General features: G+C 33.6%; 1 protein-coding gene across 5 annotated transcripts; it reads left to right on the top strand.

Moving 5' to 3' along the window:
• Window positions 1-218: 218 nt before the first annotated feature.
• Window positions 219-15,297, top strand: LOC109790839 (ABC1 family protein). Of its 5 annotated transcripts, none has more exons than XM_083063488.1 (20): window positions 219-421; window positions 2,292-2,339; window positions 3,284-3,371; window positions 3,473-3,700; window positions 4,053-4,139; window positions 4,269-4,358; window positions 4,445-4,571; window positions 6,566-6,666; window positions 7,368-7,536; window positions 7,698-7,819; window positions 8,666-8,794; window positions 8,892-8,990; window positions 9,089-9,146; window positions 9,227-9,302; window positions 9,382-9,511; window positions 10,961-11,118; window positions 12,306-12,378; window positions 12,898-13,092; window positions 13,630-13,723; window positions 14,165-15,297. In XM_083063488.1, exons 3-20 carry the CDS (start codon window positions 3,297-3,299, stop codon window positions 15,037-15,039), a joined length of 2,886 nt encoding a protein of 961 aa, XP_082919614.1. In that variant the 5' UTR covers window positions 219-421; window positions 2,292-2,339; window positions 3,284-3,296; the 3' UTR covers window positions 15,040-15,297. The 5 variants fall into 5 exon arrangements, with proteins under 5 accessions (XP_082919614.1, XP_082919615.1, XP_082919613.1 ...); XM_083063489.1 differs by having other exon boundaries at window positions 2,292-2,421; XM_083063487.1 differs by lacking the exon at window positions 2,292-2,339.
• The last annotated feature ends 1,787 nt before the right edge of the window (window positions 15,298-17,084 follow it).

Here is a 17,084-nt window from a genome sequence, read left to right as displayed (position 1 = left end):
AACAGAAAATGCTTGATAATTATTTTGTATTAGGATTCTTAGAATTTCATACTTTCACAAAATTAAACACAATAATATTTTTCATATGAGAAAGTAAATAAAAACCTAACAAAAATCCACAAAATGACACGTGTACAATGCTTACGCAGACGCGCCCGCAGGTAGTAAAATTCCGCGAACTATATGTAACTAAAAGCATGAAAAAGGGGAAAAAAATGGCATTGGATTTGGGTTGGGAAAATTGAGTGAGGAAGTCTCGTGTACTTTTCCTGGTTGGCAAGCAAACGAGTAGCGAAAATTCCAACCCAAAGCATACGACACTGACGTACCTGTCGTTTCGATTTCAACAAAACTCCTTCCCTCTTTCTTCATTACCTCATTCCCCACACACCACACTCGCTGCTCCTTTCCACGCTCTCAGGTATCAACCAACCACAATTCTCCTTTGCATCAACTCGGATTCGTCTTTTGGATGTTCCTAATTTTGCTTCAATTTCGATTTTTTTCGCTGGATTTTAATCTTCATGATGCGTGGTTGATTGCGCCGCATGTCGCTTCTGACTTGTACATGATTATTATTATTATTATTGTTATTACTGTTGTTGTTTATTGTAACCGATGTGAATTGTTCTTAACGTGGTAGGATGGACGTGATTGCGGTTAGCGTTTTATTTATTTATTTATTCATATATCTGGAAATTTAGGTTATTGCTGGAAGGGGTGGTTCAATTTTTGGATGAGATTTTGCCTGGGTTTAAGAAATGATTCTCTTGCAATGGGAATGGTCTACAAGTTAAATTTTTAACGGCATTCATGATTTTTTCTTTTTTTGGAAAGAAGTCCATGTACAGTAGTCGTAGTGACAATAGCTGAAAAATGCTCATTGGGTTGAGAGTTTTAAACTTGTACTATTTTGACGACAGTTTCCATTGAAGGAAAAGCTATATGAACGGAACTTTGGAACTCGTGTTTTGCTAAAACAAGCACATTTCAAAGTACCAAACTAAGATGTAACTTTTTATCTCCTTTTCATTGAATGTGATTTTGTAGTATGTTTGTTTTATCATTGAGTTTCGTGGGAAAAACACACATTCAAAAACACTGAATTAAGATGTAACTTTTTCTATCTTTTCACGGACTTTCCTGTTTGTTGAGTGTCTATCTTGGAAGGTATATGTCTCAGAGTAGGTATAGCATTTTAAAAGTTTCCTCTAGTTCATTATTCTGATACCTGACCGTGAACAAAGATTAATCTATATTATCTTATTATCTTATTTTGTGGATTTGTGTATTTTTCCTAACCCAGGTTCATTAACTTTTTACACTGCCTGCTTTTCTTCTTGTCTCTCAATATTTCCAATTCACTGTTAGGAACAGTATATGTCTGAGGACATTGACTTCTATCCTATGAAGCAAGGACGCTTTGATGTGTCGTATTGTTGGACACATATCTGACTCTGACGCTCCCTGACACTTGTTTGACACATGATGTCAGACATTCTTAATTTGATTTCTAATTTTTTTTTTGTTGGCTTGGACACTTAAGTATACACTTCTAACAACTTGAACACTTGAGCTGACACCTTTATATGGATGAACATGCACTAATATTATTTTTAGAAAAATACTCATTCTTTAACTTTTAGATAAGTCAGCTTAAAATATAACATAAAGTATTAAAAATATAATATCATTCTCCTATTCGTAGTGTTTGTTATATTGGTAGAAAAAGCACAGATCGTTAGTTTTAAAAGGTCAATATACCATCAATCTTGATCTCTTGTTATGTTACTCATATTTCATTTCATTAGAGTCTCTCTATGTGTGTATGCAGTGTCCTATATTTTAGACATTAGCCATGTTGGAGTGTCTATGTTGTGTTTGGTGTTCATGTCAAAGTTCATGCTTCATAGCTTCTAACTATTAGGAGGTGGCTGGTGCTGGTAGTTTTGGATGAAAATATAGTATACCACATTTTTTTTGGATATAGGGAAATAAAAGGTGCCTTTGACATTGCTATTAAAATTTAAAAATCATTTAGAATATGTTTGGTGGAATCCAATATATTGGTGTAGTGTTATCCGTTTTGTATGATTCACAATATGATTCATGGCTCTGGTGATACAAATCATGTGTCCAATTGTTTTTGTGCTTGAATTGTAGATGAATTGTATGAATCACTTGTATCATATCATATCCTGCACACAAATCCTGCAATTCTGGGCATGTGTTTCCCAATTCTAAGAAAACCACAAAAATGCTTATTCTTCTTTTTTTATTTTGAAAATTAGGTAAAACAAGAGGGAAAAGGCTGATTTCCCCCTCCAATCTGACCCAGGGTGGACTGCTGTCTCTTTTCACTCATTGATGCTGTCTCCTTTCATTTCTTCGCCTATTTTTTGTTCCTCCCAATTAAACAGAGTGACCCACTCTTTTCTTCTTTTCTTTGTATTTTATTGTGTTGCCTTTGCTCATTCTTGCATTACACGTGCAAGCTTGGTGCTCCCTCTCCTTTTGGTGTCTGAGTGTGTTTTTCTGCTTCTGGTTGGTGATCACCTATCCTGTTACGTGTATTCTTGCTGTGTGCAGCTTGTTTAGCAGCAGCCAGCGTTTTTTTGGCCTTGTAGCTGTAATGATTTGGATCTTTGTTTATGTCACTTCACTTTGTTAGCCATTTGACTTCAAAATGCTAATATATATACACACACACACACATATGTTATATGTTTTGATTTTTGGTGTTTCTTTATGTTAACATGCACCTAGAGTTATGTTTTCTAGTTATTGATCATGAACTTGTCCTTTTATATGTATTTGTTAGTTGTATATATTATGTTTTATTATTGATCATGAATCTTGTTGATGTAAATTCCAATACCATTTCATGGACCAGCTAACTCACGTCTAAGTTGTTAGGTGAAGTACTATCAGTGTTTTTATATCTAATTTAACATTGGAAATACTAATTTCAATAGACTTGAGCTAACTGTTATTTATATTATATTGAGTTATTTAATAATCTCAGTTGTTTTGTATGTTTACTAATTACTATTATTGCACTACTCTACATGCTCTTTATATATTTTACTTGAATTTTTTCCTCAATAATTAACTTGTAAAACAACACTTTTATGTAGTTAAAATGCTTAATGGGCATTTGTTACTCTGTTTTTTTTTGTTTGACTCTCTTGGTTCTTGATTTGGTGGAATCATATTTTTCAATCTAGTTACTCTGCCATATCTGTATATCTGGCCTTAAAATAACCTTCATCTTGTGTTGTAGCTTACCTGCGAGAATGGGGTGGGGAAATATTTACAAAAGACGTATCAGAGTATTTACAATGGCCATAATAGTATACCTAGATTATAAGGTAAGTTATGTTGGTTATTCCAAAAGAGTTTCTTTTGATTTTTTACTTAAAAAAGTCTATTGACTCTATGAACTATTTCGCTCTTGAATTCATCTCTATAGGGTGTACAACAACGAGAGAAATGGACTAGCAAATCTAGACAAGCTGCATTGTGGGAGAAGGCTCATGAGCGTAATGCTAAGCGTGTTCTAAATTTGATGATAGAGATGGAAGGCTTATGGGTGAAATTTGGGCAATATATGTCAACACGTGCAGATGTGCTTCCTGCTGCTTATATACGTCTCTTGAAGCAGTTACAGGACTCTCTTCCTCCTCGACCCTTGGAAGAGGTTTTTCTTCAAATGTTTTAATTTTAAAAAAGTCTAGTTTTTGTTCTAGAAGAAAATAGATGCTTTTTCGGAAACGATTTTCATTGTGGTTTAAATTAAAAATAATCATTAAATTTCTTAAGCATCGTAGGTGATTTTTGTTCATTAGAGGCTAGTATAAGAATTCCTAGCTTTTGTACTTTTGTTGGCAAAGAAATTCTCATGTACTGTTGAAAATGGAACTGCTAGTTTGGACTTCACAGTCCATGAACAAGAATAAGGGTCATCATTTGCTAACCTACTTGAGAATTTCATTTTGTATCTTGAGTCATTATCATTACTAGACTTCTGAATTTTAGTTTGTATATGCAAGGTCTATGGCACCATACAGAAAGAGTTGGGGAAATCAATGGATGAGCTATTTACTGATTTTGTTAACGAACCTTTGGCAACAGCATCAGTAAGATCCTAAGGATATTTTTGCTACTAGAGGATGATTATATAACTTGGATAAAAAAAATCATTACAAGAAAAGTGTTTTTTTCAATTGAATTGAGTGAATCATATCTGAGCTACACATTTTATGCAGATAGCACAAGTCCACCGTGCAACTCTGCTCAATGGACGGGAAGTGGTTGTTAAAGTTCAACATGAAGGTGTCAAGGCAGTTATACTGGAGGTTCGCTTGTTTTATTCTATGGGATGTATGGATATAGAGGTCAATGGAGCCTTTCAAAAGCTTTTTGGACCTTCATTGTTTTTCAGGACTTAAAAAATGCGAAGTCAATTGTTGACTGGATTGCATGGGCTGAGCCACAATATAACTTTAATCCTATGATTGATGAATGGTGCAAAGAAGCTCCTAAGGAACTCGACTTCAATCATGAAGCTGGTAATTTCAGATCTTTTCTAAAGTTTAATGTAATAGATCTAAATTTATCTGAGAATATCTTTGGTACATTTTTTTTTGGGAGAAATGTGCTTTGATTTTCAAGAAATTTTCTTATACTTAGATCTTTCATAGGCAGAAATGTCTTTATGGGTTATGTTTGGTGTTTAGCAGAGTTTCCCAAGGGTTTTGTTGGCTAATATGTTGAGAAATCAATGAGTTCTAGTTATTTCGATATCTTTCCTCCTTTAAAACAATTTGTTTTTTGTTTCTATCTAGAAAAATAAATGTTGTAAGAGAATTAACAATAATTATGCATGCAAATTGCAAAGTAGTTATTTCTAAAATATATCCTAAGTGAAGTCCAAGTTTAGAGTGAATCATAGTATAAGCTATACGATGTTCCTTTTGCACTTTCCAATGAATAAAGAAAGAGATAAAACATAGACATATGATGGGCTGAAACTGTGTGTTTCAATGAACCAAGGAATGTGGTTTATATAGACTTGTTATAATAAATACGCACAATTAGAGGAAATTTTGTTTTCTCTAAATCTGATACACTTGATTATAAACCATAAGTAGAGGATATTCATTTCTGATTTTCAACTCTTCCAAAGCTGGAGCATATAAATCAAATGCACCAAGCTTGTTACATCTATAGCTTGATTATATTTATCACAAGTTTGGAATGATCAATATTTTTATAATTGTTTTAACTTGAGTGGGATTATTAAGAGGGTGGTATAGTATTTTGAAATTACCAGTATTAAGATGTGTATTACTTTTTCTACAATGGATGGTAATTACATTAGTTGTATTTAAACATGTATGCCTGCATCCATTGGATGCACAGATTGGGATGTGTATTACTATAAGTGAATTGTGTCCTTTTTGGTCTCCCTTCATTGCAGCTTCCAGCACCTTAAATGTGCTTGGTGTGAGGTGTGTTTAGTTCCATATCTTCTAGTGATATGGCCTAAGTAGTGCTTATAACGCTTGGACAATTCTCACTATACAAGCGGGTTTTCTGAGGTTGAGTTTGGCCTTTAACCCAAATTTTAAGATGATATTAGAGCCTATTGTAAATTCATTGTTGAGCCGCCCACATTGTCCACACTCTAGACTCATAGCCCTTGATGTGAGGGGGGGTGTTAGAAAGTTGCCTTAAGCCCTTAATTGCAATTACACCTAATTGCATTGCAGCCTCCAGCACCTTTATCGTATTGGGTGTGAGGGGGTACATTTAGTCTCACATCATCTAGAGATATGGCTAAGGTAGCAATTATAAGAAGTGTTTTGAAACCCAGCTTGGACCGGCTGGTCAGACTGAGACTTGGACATATGTGTTGCTGACTTCTTCAAGCTTGTGGCTCAAGACTTGGTCACTGAGCGTGCTGTGCATATGGTCCCATTGGTGCGATTGAGGAATGTGATATGTAATAAGTCTCACATCATCTATAGATATGACTTAAGTAGCACTTATAGGAAGTGTTTTAAAACTTGGCTTGGACTGGCTGATCAGACCGGGACTCGGGCATATGTGTTGCTGACTTTTGTAAGCTCTACAAGCTCGTGGCTCAAGACTTGGTCACTGAGCATGCTATGCATATGGTCCTGTTGGTATGATTGAGGAATGTATAGTATAATAAAAGTGAACCTATTGGGTGTCAAACCAAGGACATGACACAGAGTAAAAGTTCAGCAAACCACTGGACTATGTTTAACAAATATAATATATACACCTATATTAAATTAAATTTTTTTTATACCGGTTCATGCAGTTCAATTAGTGAGTGCTATTTCGATCTGTGATCCACTAACCTAGTACTTCTACCGAGTCAATCACCTATTTGAGTTTTAAAACATTGCTTATAAGTCTTTGATTTTAGCATTCTATCTATAGACTCATCTTAGCAATCTGTCTGGCTTTGTTTGATTTCATTTTTTCCTCTTCACTTAAAGTGCGTCTCTTACTTTTACATTTGTTTCTGTAGAAAACACAAGAACGGTGGCTAAAAATCTTGGCTGCAGAAACCAATATGATGGAAATACAAATGCCAATAGAGTGGATGTTTTGATCCCAGATGTAATTCAGGTATGTTCTAATAATTCAGGCATCACTGAATATTGAGGGAAAGATGTGTGAAATAAATGATCCCTTTTATTTGTAATATTTATAAAGTCCTTCTTACATTGGTGACATGATGCCATGCATTATCCTGTCCAGGCAGACTTGATTAGACACATTCACATATTTTGCATATTTTTATGTGAGAATAGAAGTTACTTGAATATTACATATTTCCCTACAAGGTCCTATACCAAAGTAAAAAATGATTTTCTTCTCCACAGTTACATGCTGATTATCTATTCCAGTGGGTTGATGTTGGTGCCTTAAGTTTATAGGGGTTCCATATGAAAATGTGCACCCACGGGGCTGGCCCAAGGGCGAGGCCAACAAAGCCTTACCTTAGGACCCCTAAAAAATATATATTTTATATTAATATTTATATAATTTTTTAAATGTTTCATAACTTAAAAGTCAATTTTACATTCTTAAAAATTCATTTTAAAAGATTCATTTCTAAAAAATATACAAATATAATTATTCTTTTCAAGGCTCATCTCTAAATATTTATTTTTTTATTAAAAGATACTATTAATTTTTAAAAGTATCACTTTAAGATTTGCTTTAGGCCTAATAATATGTTGGGCTAGTCCTGTGCACCCAGTTCATTCTTATTCTTTTTGCCATAATTTCTTCTGTTTATATAATCTGGTTCCTTCCAATGATAGTCTACAGAAAAAGTCCTCATTTTGGAGTACATGGATGGCATTCGGTTGAATGATTTAGAATCACTAGAAGCTTTTGGAGTAAATAAACAAAAGATTGTTGAGGAGATTACTCGTGCCTATGCACACCAAATATATGTTGATGGGTTTTTCAATGGTGATCCTCATCCCGGTACTCTCTCCCTCTCTATCTGATCTTGAGTATGCATGTGTAAATGATGTTGTTCACATGTATGTCATTTCTCAATTTGTTGTAGAAACTTTATCTGTAACAGTTCTGATTTTTCCATTTTCTCATGAACTTTTTTGGTTGTCTTACTGGTATCATCATAGGAAATTTTCTTGTGAGCAAGGAAACTCCACATCGTCCCATTTTACTTGACTTTGGGCTCACCAAGAAACTATCAAGCACCATTAAGCAAGCACTTGCAAAGATGTTTTTGGCATCTGCTGAGGTTGGTGCTGGCTTTTGTGCTTTTCTTGATTATATGAATACTCATAATATCATGTATATTGTTTATGTAGTGGTTATAATTGTCATTTTCTGGCAAAGATCTCTTGGTTCCTTGTGGCTTTGCTGGCTTGGAAGCAAGTTACCTGTTTTTCCCTATCTCACCTCTCTTACCTGGTTATTTATTGGGCTCTGACTAGAGTAGCTAACTTATCCTATCTTGGCTTTAGAGGGTTGTGCTTTAAATTGATTGCTGTTTCTCAGGCCAAAGTTTAGACAAGAGAGTCCTGGTGAAGTTTGTTTTTGATTTAGTTTGTTATATTAAGTGATCATGTTGTTAGATAAATTTATTTAGCTTCATCTATTAGTATTAGTAATAGCTTAAGATTTTTGGTTGATATATTTGACATGGTGTTAATGCCACTCTATCATAAATTGGGCTGTACTTTGATCTTCGTGACTTCCAATTTCTCCCTTCTTCAGTTGCTAAGTTGAGCCAAATATTATGGGGGCTTCTAAACTGTAATTTGTTCCCCACAGAAAATGGCTTATAAAGGGATTATTAGATATGTAAAGGCCATTTTCCCAACCTCACCTAGAAGAATAAGCTTTTTTGGTTTGGTGCCTTTGTGCTCATGCAGTGATAGCAAAAGGTTCACAATCATAAAGTGTCTATATGATTCAGGAACAAATACTTTCAATTTGTGTAGTACATTTTTACTTTTATATTTTTTTCTTCACTTTTTAATTACATTTTTTATAGGATTTTTAGTATTCATACAAGTTTTCCTTAATTGATCCAAGTAATCCTTCTAAATGATGACTGAGTATGTAAGCCTTTTTGCTGAAGGGGGATCATGTGGCCCTTCTGTCTGCCTTTGCCGAAATGGGGCTTAAGTTGCGTCTGGACATACCAGAGCAGGCAATGGAAGTAACAACTATATTCTTTCGTTCGACAACTCCAGCAAATGATTACCATGTAAGAATGCCTTGAGCTGCTGAATTATACTTTGGTTTCTTCAGGTTTCAGAAACTTAACCTCTCCCTAATTATGGTGTATTTTTTCTGTTTCTAAGAAAACAATGAAATCTCTTGCCGATCAAAGAGAAAAAAATATGAAGGTTATACAGGAGAAAATGAACCTTGACCAAAAAGAAATGAAACGCTTTAATCCTGTGAGTTCAGATATAAACTTGTATTTATTTCATCTTGTTCCAAAATTAGGCTATTGATTGTATTTTAGATAGTGTTAATTTCTTAAAAATATTTTCAGGTTGATGCATTTCCTGGTGATATTGTAATATTTGGAAGGGTTCTTAATCTTCTAAGAGGTCTGTTATATTCCGTGTGATGCGAATGTAATGCTTATTTGTTCCCCATGTCTTATTTTACTTACCTGATGTGGATGCAGGACTTTCTTCCACCATGAATGTACAAATAATATATATGGACATTATGAGGCCATTTGCAGAATCAGTTTTGAGTGGGTGAGTCTTTTGAAATTTTATTATTGGTATTTATTACGTGCTTGTTTCATTTGTGGCTGAACTGAGGTACACTTGCCAGGTACATTAGTAGAGGACCATCAGTAAATGATAAATGGATTTTTGATACACCAGTCCATTCTGATGTAGAAGGCAAGCTGAGGCAGCTTCTAATTGAGATGGGAAATAATGATAAAGTACTTGGAATCCAGGTGCAAGTCGTATTTCTTAATGGATTAAACCTCCATTTTAGTCCTTGAGATTTTTAGTGTTGGTTTCTTTAGTCTCTGACTTAATAAAGCTCGAGTTTGCTTTGGTTTACCTGATGCTGTTTGATTATCAATTACGTTATGGCAGAATATATATATGTACTTATGTATGTCTTTTGTTCTTAACAGAAATCTTTGTCATGTATAAAGTAATTGCTAGTTATTATTAAGAAATAAGAATTTGAAATGCTGGATACATGCCCAGGTAGCTTAGCTATAAAACCAGAGATAGGAGTATACTGAGATTTATTTAAATCAATAATTAATAATTGTTATGCATTATAGATATAAAATGCAATTTTTGGCTTCCAATGAACAACTCAAGCTTTTGGGATAGTTGCTACTCGGCAATGTATCAGAGTCTCTACGATCATGTGATTAAGAGATCAATGCTTGTACTTCCCATTCTTCTAATGAAAGTTGAAGTTCAGCATTCAGAATGAGCTTGGACATTTTCTACCCTTCAAGCCCAAAGAATTTTTATGTGGGGGGCATGTTAAATATCTTCGGTTTGGGCTTTCATCTAATAACTCAAGCTCTTTCTCTCTCCATCACATGCATATATATCTTGAGAAGTATTTATATTCAGAGTAGTATTTATTTTAAAAATGAAAGGGTTATATGAAAATCTGACATCTTTCAGTTTTAGTCCCTGTTGAATTTTTTCATTTTTAGTCCCTACATAAAACAAAAATAGTGTTTTGTTAGTCTTTCACTACCCTTTCAACAGGGAATAAGGGCACACAGCACAGTATTTGTAATTTTTTAATAGGGACTAAAACCAAAATATGCCTTATTTTCAGGGAACTTATATATAAAAATTTGAGTTGACTTATTAAATCTGAGCATTTATACTATTGGGATTTGTGATTACATTTGGGATCACATAATAGTAATAATTGTTCCACTTTTGAAAAGCCTAGATACTTGCAACTTCAGAAATTGCGTTAGAATAATTAGCTCAAGTATTTTCTCTTGTAGATTGCATTCTGTATTTATTCCTCTGTAATCATCCAGCATGGAAATTCCCTTGGCGGAGTCTGTTTTACACTCAAGCAATATCACTCGATCATCCATCCTTCATATAAATTCTATTTTTATTCTCTCAAATATTAGCAACTGCCTCAAATCTTAAGTATACATATTGTCATATTATATGTTAACTGAGAGTCCATAGTTAACGGAATCTATCTTTGCATTGGCATACATTACTGGTATGATATAGTTATTGAGCTAAGTGTTCCATTTTTTTATTACATAATTGATGGTTCACCTTAGAGATGTTCTTCTTGTCTCTTATTGTTGGTGTTGTTGCATTTGATGTCAAAAGTCAATCAAATAGCTGAAGTATTTGTTCTATTGTTTTAATAAATTCTGCATAATATCTTAAAGGTATGTGCCTACAAAGATGGAGAGGTCATTATTGACACTGCTGCAGGAGTGCTTGGTAAATATGATCCCCGTCCAGTTAAGCCTGATAGCCTTTTTCCTGTGTTCTCTGTTACAAAGGGTATCACAGCAGGAATGATGCATTGGCTGGTTGATAATGGGTACGTTGTAGTGTGCTATGACCATATAATTTGTGCACCTCTGAATTGATTGCTGTAATTTCTTGTTTGTTGGAGAAAAAAAGTTTTCATTTCACATTTCATATAGATAAACATGCAAGTAGAGGGGTTGTACTTAGTTACATGCTATTGACTAATAAACTGAGATCTGTTTTATTTGTAGTGTTGCTCTATTTACCTTAAAATGTTATTCCAATTGTTGTCATCGATATTAGCTTCCAGTGTTCTGCATTTGCTCCTGCCTCGCATAAAATGTTCATGGTCACAACAGAATGTATACCTTGTTGCATGATACGCACTTGTGTCTACTCATAGTGTTAGTGTAGTCTTCAGAGGATACACAAAATATTCTGGTGTTTCGGACAGGCATTGGCATATTTGGTTTTTATCAGACTTTTTTTTCCTCTAATGAAAGAAGAAATCACAATAAGTTTGGATGATAAGGAATCCTCCAACACATAAGATTGAAACACAAAGACTAAGAAAAAACAAAAATAATAATGCAGCTGCGCTGTCCAATCTTGCAACTTATCTGTTAGGCAACCCCTTAGAAAGATCATTTGTTTACAAATTACCCTAAATGGAAGCATAGTAGTCAATCCCGTGTAAAATAAGCAGTAGTGGGTAGCAGGATGAATGCTATTATGAGATTTTAATATACACAACATAAGTTGTACTACACATACATCATATAAGTTACTCCCTGTTTACGTTCGTCACCTTCATTGACTCACGCACATAGGTTAAATCTCTCTCCAAAATTAATTCCACCTTTATGCTGACTTCAAAGAACACTCAGTTATGAAATGACACTCCCTGTTTTATGTTGGATTGATATTTATGTAATTACACTTGCGATAATTGACAAGTTTCTCCAGATTGTTTGACTTTCTTTTTGTATTCTGAATTATTTGAGAAAGAATTGATATGTGCATTGAATCTAATTGTATTTTAAAAATCTTAGATTTCTTGTGTTGGATTTTAAATACTATGAAAGCACCTGTGTTAGTGCTAGCGTTGTTAGTTTGAAATGTTTGATTTAAATAAAAGTCATGTCTGTAAATTGTCATTGAATGTTTAAAATCATACTATCGTACACTGTAACATTTTATACTCATGTTCGGTGCTTTTAACCTGAAAAAAGTACCTGTTGGCTTGTTATGTTGCAGACAACTAAACCTTGAAGAGAATGTTGCAAATATTTGGCCAGCATTTACATCGAATGGGAAGGATGCCATTAAGGTTCGCTTTTATTTTTAAAGTTAATAATGAGAAGAATGCTGAAATGAGATAGAAACTAGAGAGAGATGTTGAAAAGAAAAAGTGTTATCTAAGTATTTATACATTCTAGTGTGTGGGCCATTTGGTCAGCACAATAATCTCCTGCATTCTACAAGCCTAATGCAAATACATTAACACTCCCCCGTTAATGGAGAAGACAGCCTTTGCTGAAACAGGAAAACAGCCTCTCTAGAAAAGAGGGGCAGCTGCCTGAAAGAGGGAAAAACTAATGCAAGGTCTGGGCTTTGGATACCACATAAATATGAAGGTTATTCTAAAACTAGAGAGACATACTAGAAAGATGCTGAAAAACAAGTGTTCTCTTATTTTCTACAGGGTAGTAGGAGGAGACATGCATATTAGAACATTCTAGTGTGTGGGCCATTGCTCCAGCATAATAATCTTTAGGTTCTACAAACCTAATATAACATAAAGACATTAACATATAAGAATTCAAAATGTTTTAATCTTCTGTATCAGGTTCATCATGTGCTTAACCATACATCTGGTTTGCACAATGCAATGGCAAACATAGTTCAAGAAAATCCTTTTCTGATGTTTGATTGGGATGAATGTTTAAATCACATTTGTATGTCGGTACCTGAGACACAACCAGGCAAGGAGCAGTATTACCATTATTTATCTTTTGGCTGGTTGTGTGGTGGAATCATTGAGGTATGTTTGCTTGCCCTTGTCTATCAAAATTTTCTATTCCTATATTCTTATTCCTGTTCAAAAATTGTCTAATTTTATGCTTCATTAGAGTTTCTGAACAAATGAGGACAAAAGCAGAGGATGATTTTATATGTATAAAAAAGCTTAATTTTAAGTTGATTAAAGAAAGGGTAATAGATTTTTTTTTTTTTTTTTTAAATAGGAGAGTATAAGAATGATATATATTTGAGTACTATTCTCATGCTTGTAATTGTGCTATTGCAAAAAGCAATATATGGTGATTGGTTGGTGGGTATGAGTGTGGAGTTAAGACCTTGAACGTGTATGGATTATCTGTTTGTGCTTATGACATCCAGTTGCTGATGACAATCAGTGTAGGACTATATTGATGTTGTTGTTGCCTATTTATATAAAATAGTAATATTGTCATGGTTGGAGTCAGTTTTTAACTAATTATTTTTTACAAAGTTGCTAGTTACATTTTTCTACAAGAGATTTTTCTATCAACGTTCTAATAATTTATTTCGATAAAAACAGCATGCATCTGGCCAGAAATTTCAAAAGATCCTTGAAGAAGCAATAGTTCGTCCCCTCCATCTTGAAGGAGAACTGTATATAGGGATTCCCCCAGGCAAGTTTTGATGAATAATTATTTTTGTCTCGTAGTCTGACAATTGAATTTGACGTGCATACTATGAACTCATATTATTTTATCTTTTGCATAACCCATAGTAGTTGGATGCAAAGAAATTTGGGACATGCTTGGTTTCAAAAAGTATTTTCTATTTTCATTTATTTTCACAAATAATTACAAACTGTGACGTTTATATTTTGTTCTCAAAGATTTTCATATAAAACATGAAAACAACAAAATGTTTTTATTTTTATTTTTATTTTTATTGTCTCTTGTACAAATCTTTAACATCGTGTAACAAATTATAGCAGAGTGCCACTTTTTTATTATTTGTGCAAACTGAAAAATAGAATACATTTTCTTAAACCAAATACGCCCAATATCTCCAATTTGATTTCTTGGTAGATTGTGACGATACTTCATTGCTTATATCTTCAGGGGTGGAATCACGTCTTGCAGCTCTAACTGTAGATACAGATGATTTAAACAATATCTCAGCACTTGCTAATCGTCCTGAACTTCCCTCCTCCTTTCAGCCACAGCATATTGCTCAAATGGCAACTGCTTTACCCGCTGTTTTCAATACACTGAATGTTCGCCGTGCGATCATACCAGCAGCTAATGGACACTTATCTGCCAGGGCACTTGCACGTTATTATGCAGCCCTAGCTGATGGTGGCAAGATACCACCACCTCATTCCTCTGCTTCTAAGCCACTACTTGGAAGCCATCCCCACACCCCCAAATTATCTTCTAAACAGAAAACCCCCCAAAAGCGAAAATGCCTTGGACGGAAGCAACCAACTGTGCCTTCAGTCAGTACTAATGCTAGTTATGAAAAGGTTTCTGGTTATGAAGATGAAGAGGTTGATTTGGGCAGCAATACTAACAGAGAGAGTAGCAGTAGTGATGATGCCAGTAGCAGCAGAATTGGTAATAATCTGAGAACCCATGTTGCTGGTAATAAGGTCTACAGGAATCCTAGGATTATTGATGAATTCTTGGGTTCAGGAGAGTACAAAAATTTAGCTTTGCCAAGTGGAGGTTTTGGCCTAGGATTTAAGAGGTATAGTTCTAAAGATGGGTCATCCGTTGCCTTTGGTCACTCGGGAATGGGTGGCTCCGTAGGGTTTTGTGATGTCACCAATAACTTTTCTATCGCTGTGACACTCAACAAACTGTCCTTTGGAGGTGTCACTGGAAAAATTGTCCATCTTGTTTGTTCAGAGTTGAATATTCCTGTTCCGGATGATTTCTCCAGATTCATGGTTCAGCAAAGAGGACCGGATATAGCGAGGCCCATAATTAATTGAGGGTGGAAGGTTTTTTTAACCCCTTTTCCATCATAATTTCGTGTATAATTTTAAATTTTACGTAAGTCCTTGATGATTATATATATACCGTGAATCTTTTGTGCCTTATTTATTTTGGCTGTTGTGCTTTGGATATCTGAGGTAGCTATGTTCCCCTTTTGTTCCCAAGAATAATGCATGTAATTATATACCCGCCAAGTTGTAATTTTAATAATCTAATTTATCAGAACTGTCTAGTATTTATGATTTTTTGTCCAAGAGTTTCTGTTTTCTTTGTTAAACGAATTTGAATTGGTGGGTATTTTGTTAGATCCTTTATAAGCACTTTTTGAGCGTTAACATCTGTCTGGGTGAGCTTTTGAAAAGTAACACCTAAAATTTTAAACACAAAAAATGGAAGAGAACTTGCAGGACAATCTTACCAGTTGTGGGGTTTGCAACTCCCAGTAAATGTATCTACACCCGTTCGAAATAAGTTACTTACGAATGCGTTCTTGACATTCAATTGCAATAATAAGAATCACAATTTACATTTTTAGACTTGAAGTGAATTTTGAGGTGATTGTTTTAAAATTAATATTTTTGAAAAAAAATCATACTTTCTTTGCAAAATTTGGTAAAAATTGATATAATAAAAGATAATTTATTCAATTCAAATTATTGACTTTATCTTCAAGTAATAGAGAGTAATATGGGTAAATTGCAATCAAATGTACCATTTTATCTCTAAACGAGCTGATAGGATAATAAAGAGTTATATCTCCTTATTAAACAAAACAAGAGAGAAATTGAAAATTTATGAATTTTAAATAAAAACAAGTGATAGAGTTTGAATCTCATTCACTAAGGATAAAATACACTTTAGTTACTCTTATATTAGGTCATATTATAATAAAAATTAAAATATTAATGCTAAATATTCTTCTTTTTCCTTCAGCCTAAAATAAGGGCTTGTATTGTTTTATACTTGGAGTAATTCTCACTAGTTAATTACAAATATTTAGATGATCCATTGTATAGTGTACATCATAGTAACCAACTTATCTTTATACATATTAACATATGTGTTTCACCTTCTTCATCCGTTAGCATCTAATATGAGTGTTTATCATAAGATATGAGAAATTGATGTTGTAGTCTCTAAATATTTTTTTTTGTAGTATTCAAAGGGTCATCTCAATACTGAAATGCTAGTTGTCGTTATAAGTAAACTCTAATTAAGGTAAAAAAAAATTATATATTCAAACTTTCTGTTGCTCTAAAATACATATTTTAAGGAGAATTTAATGGTTCTCCAATTTGGTCACAACATTGGATTTGATGGAATCAATTCCATCTTATGATACATCACCTTGATCTTAATTGTACATGCATGTCAAGATAAAATGATGGTGACAAAATTTTCATTGCATGACTGGAATCGTACCTCGAAAATTATGTTGGTCTCAAATACGATTAAATTAATCGTATGAATTCTTAATAACTAAGTGAATTTTGTTGGGCAATTTACTTGAGCAAGGAACTCAGATCCTCAATCTGGATTACTTAGTCTACCACGAAGGGCTTTATCACTATTTTGTGATAGAAATAAATTTGTAATGGAAAGCCACAAAGAAAATTATTGTAAATAATGCGATAAATTACTTAATACATAAATTTAGATTATCTGCTTGGAGACTTGGTTTACATTGAAAAATATCGCATTTAGAATGTTTCCATATATAGCATAAGCATTAGTTGTTTTTTCTTCTTCTTAAAATTAACCACCCATGTAATTTATCTTAATTTTTTTTATGCTAAGCTAAATATTACCATAAGAAAAAATTATTTTAATTTTTAACGGTCTATACTTAAAAGATGAATCAATCGACAAGACAGTCGCATAAAAAAATGTTAGCTCAGCAATAATTTTTTGACAATTATTTTTATATATGATAAATTAATGAGTAGTCTTATTACTATCTAACATTCAACAATTATTTTTCATCGGATTGCATTATATCATTAATTTGGATTTTTTTTTTAAACTCAAGGGACACTTCCAA

The sequence above is a fragment of the Cajanus cajan genome, chromosome 9, assembly GCF_000230855.2.
Source record: "Cajanus cajan strain Asha chromosome 9, NIPB_CcT2T_4, whole genome shotgun sequence".
NCBI classification, from domain to species: domain Eukaryota; kingdom Viridiplantae; phylum Streptophyta; class Magnoliopsida; order Fabales; family Fabaceae; genus Cajanus; species Cajanus cajan.
This window is presented reverse-complemented; position numbering and strand designations above follow the sequence as displayed.

What these genes read in the sequence shown, in the direction of transcription:
- LOC109790839 (XM_083063486.1), top strand. Translation starts at nt 473, where the DNA reads ATGTTCCTAATTTTGCTTCAATTTCGATTTTTTTCGCTGGATTTTAAT. An exon ending in ATAAAGTACTTGGAATCCAG is followed by an intron (nt 9,512 to 10,960) that starts GTGCAAGTCGTA and finishes AATATCTTAAAG; the next exon opens with GTATGTGCCTACAAAGATGG. An exon ending in GTATATAGGGATTCCCCCAG is followed by an intron (nt 13,724 to 14,164) that starts GCAAGTTTTGAT and finishes TTATATCTTCAG; the next exon opens with GGGTGGAATCACGTCTTGCA.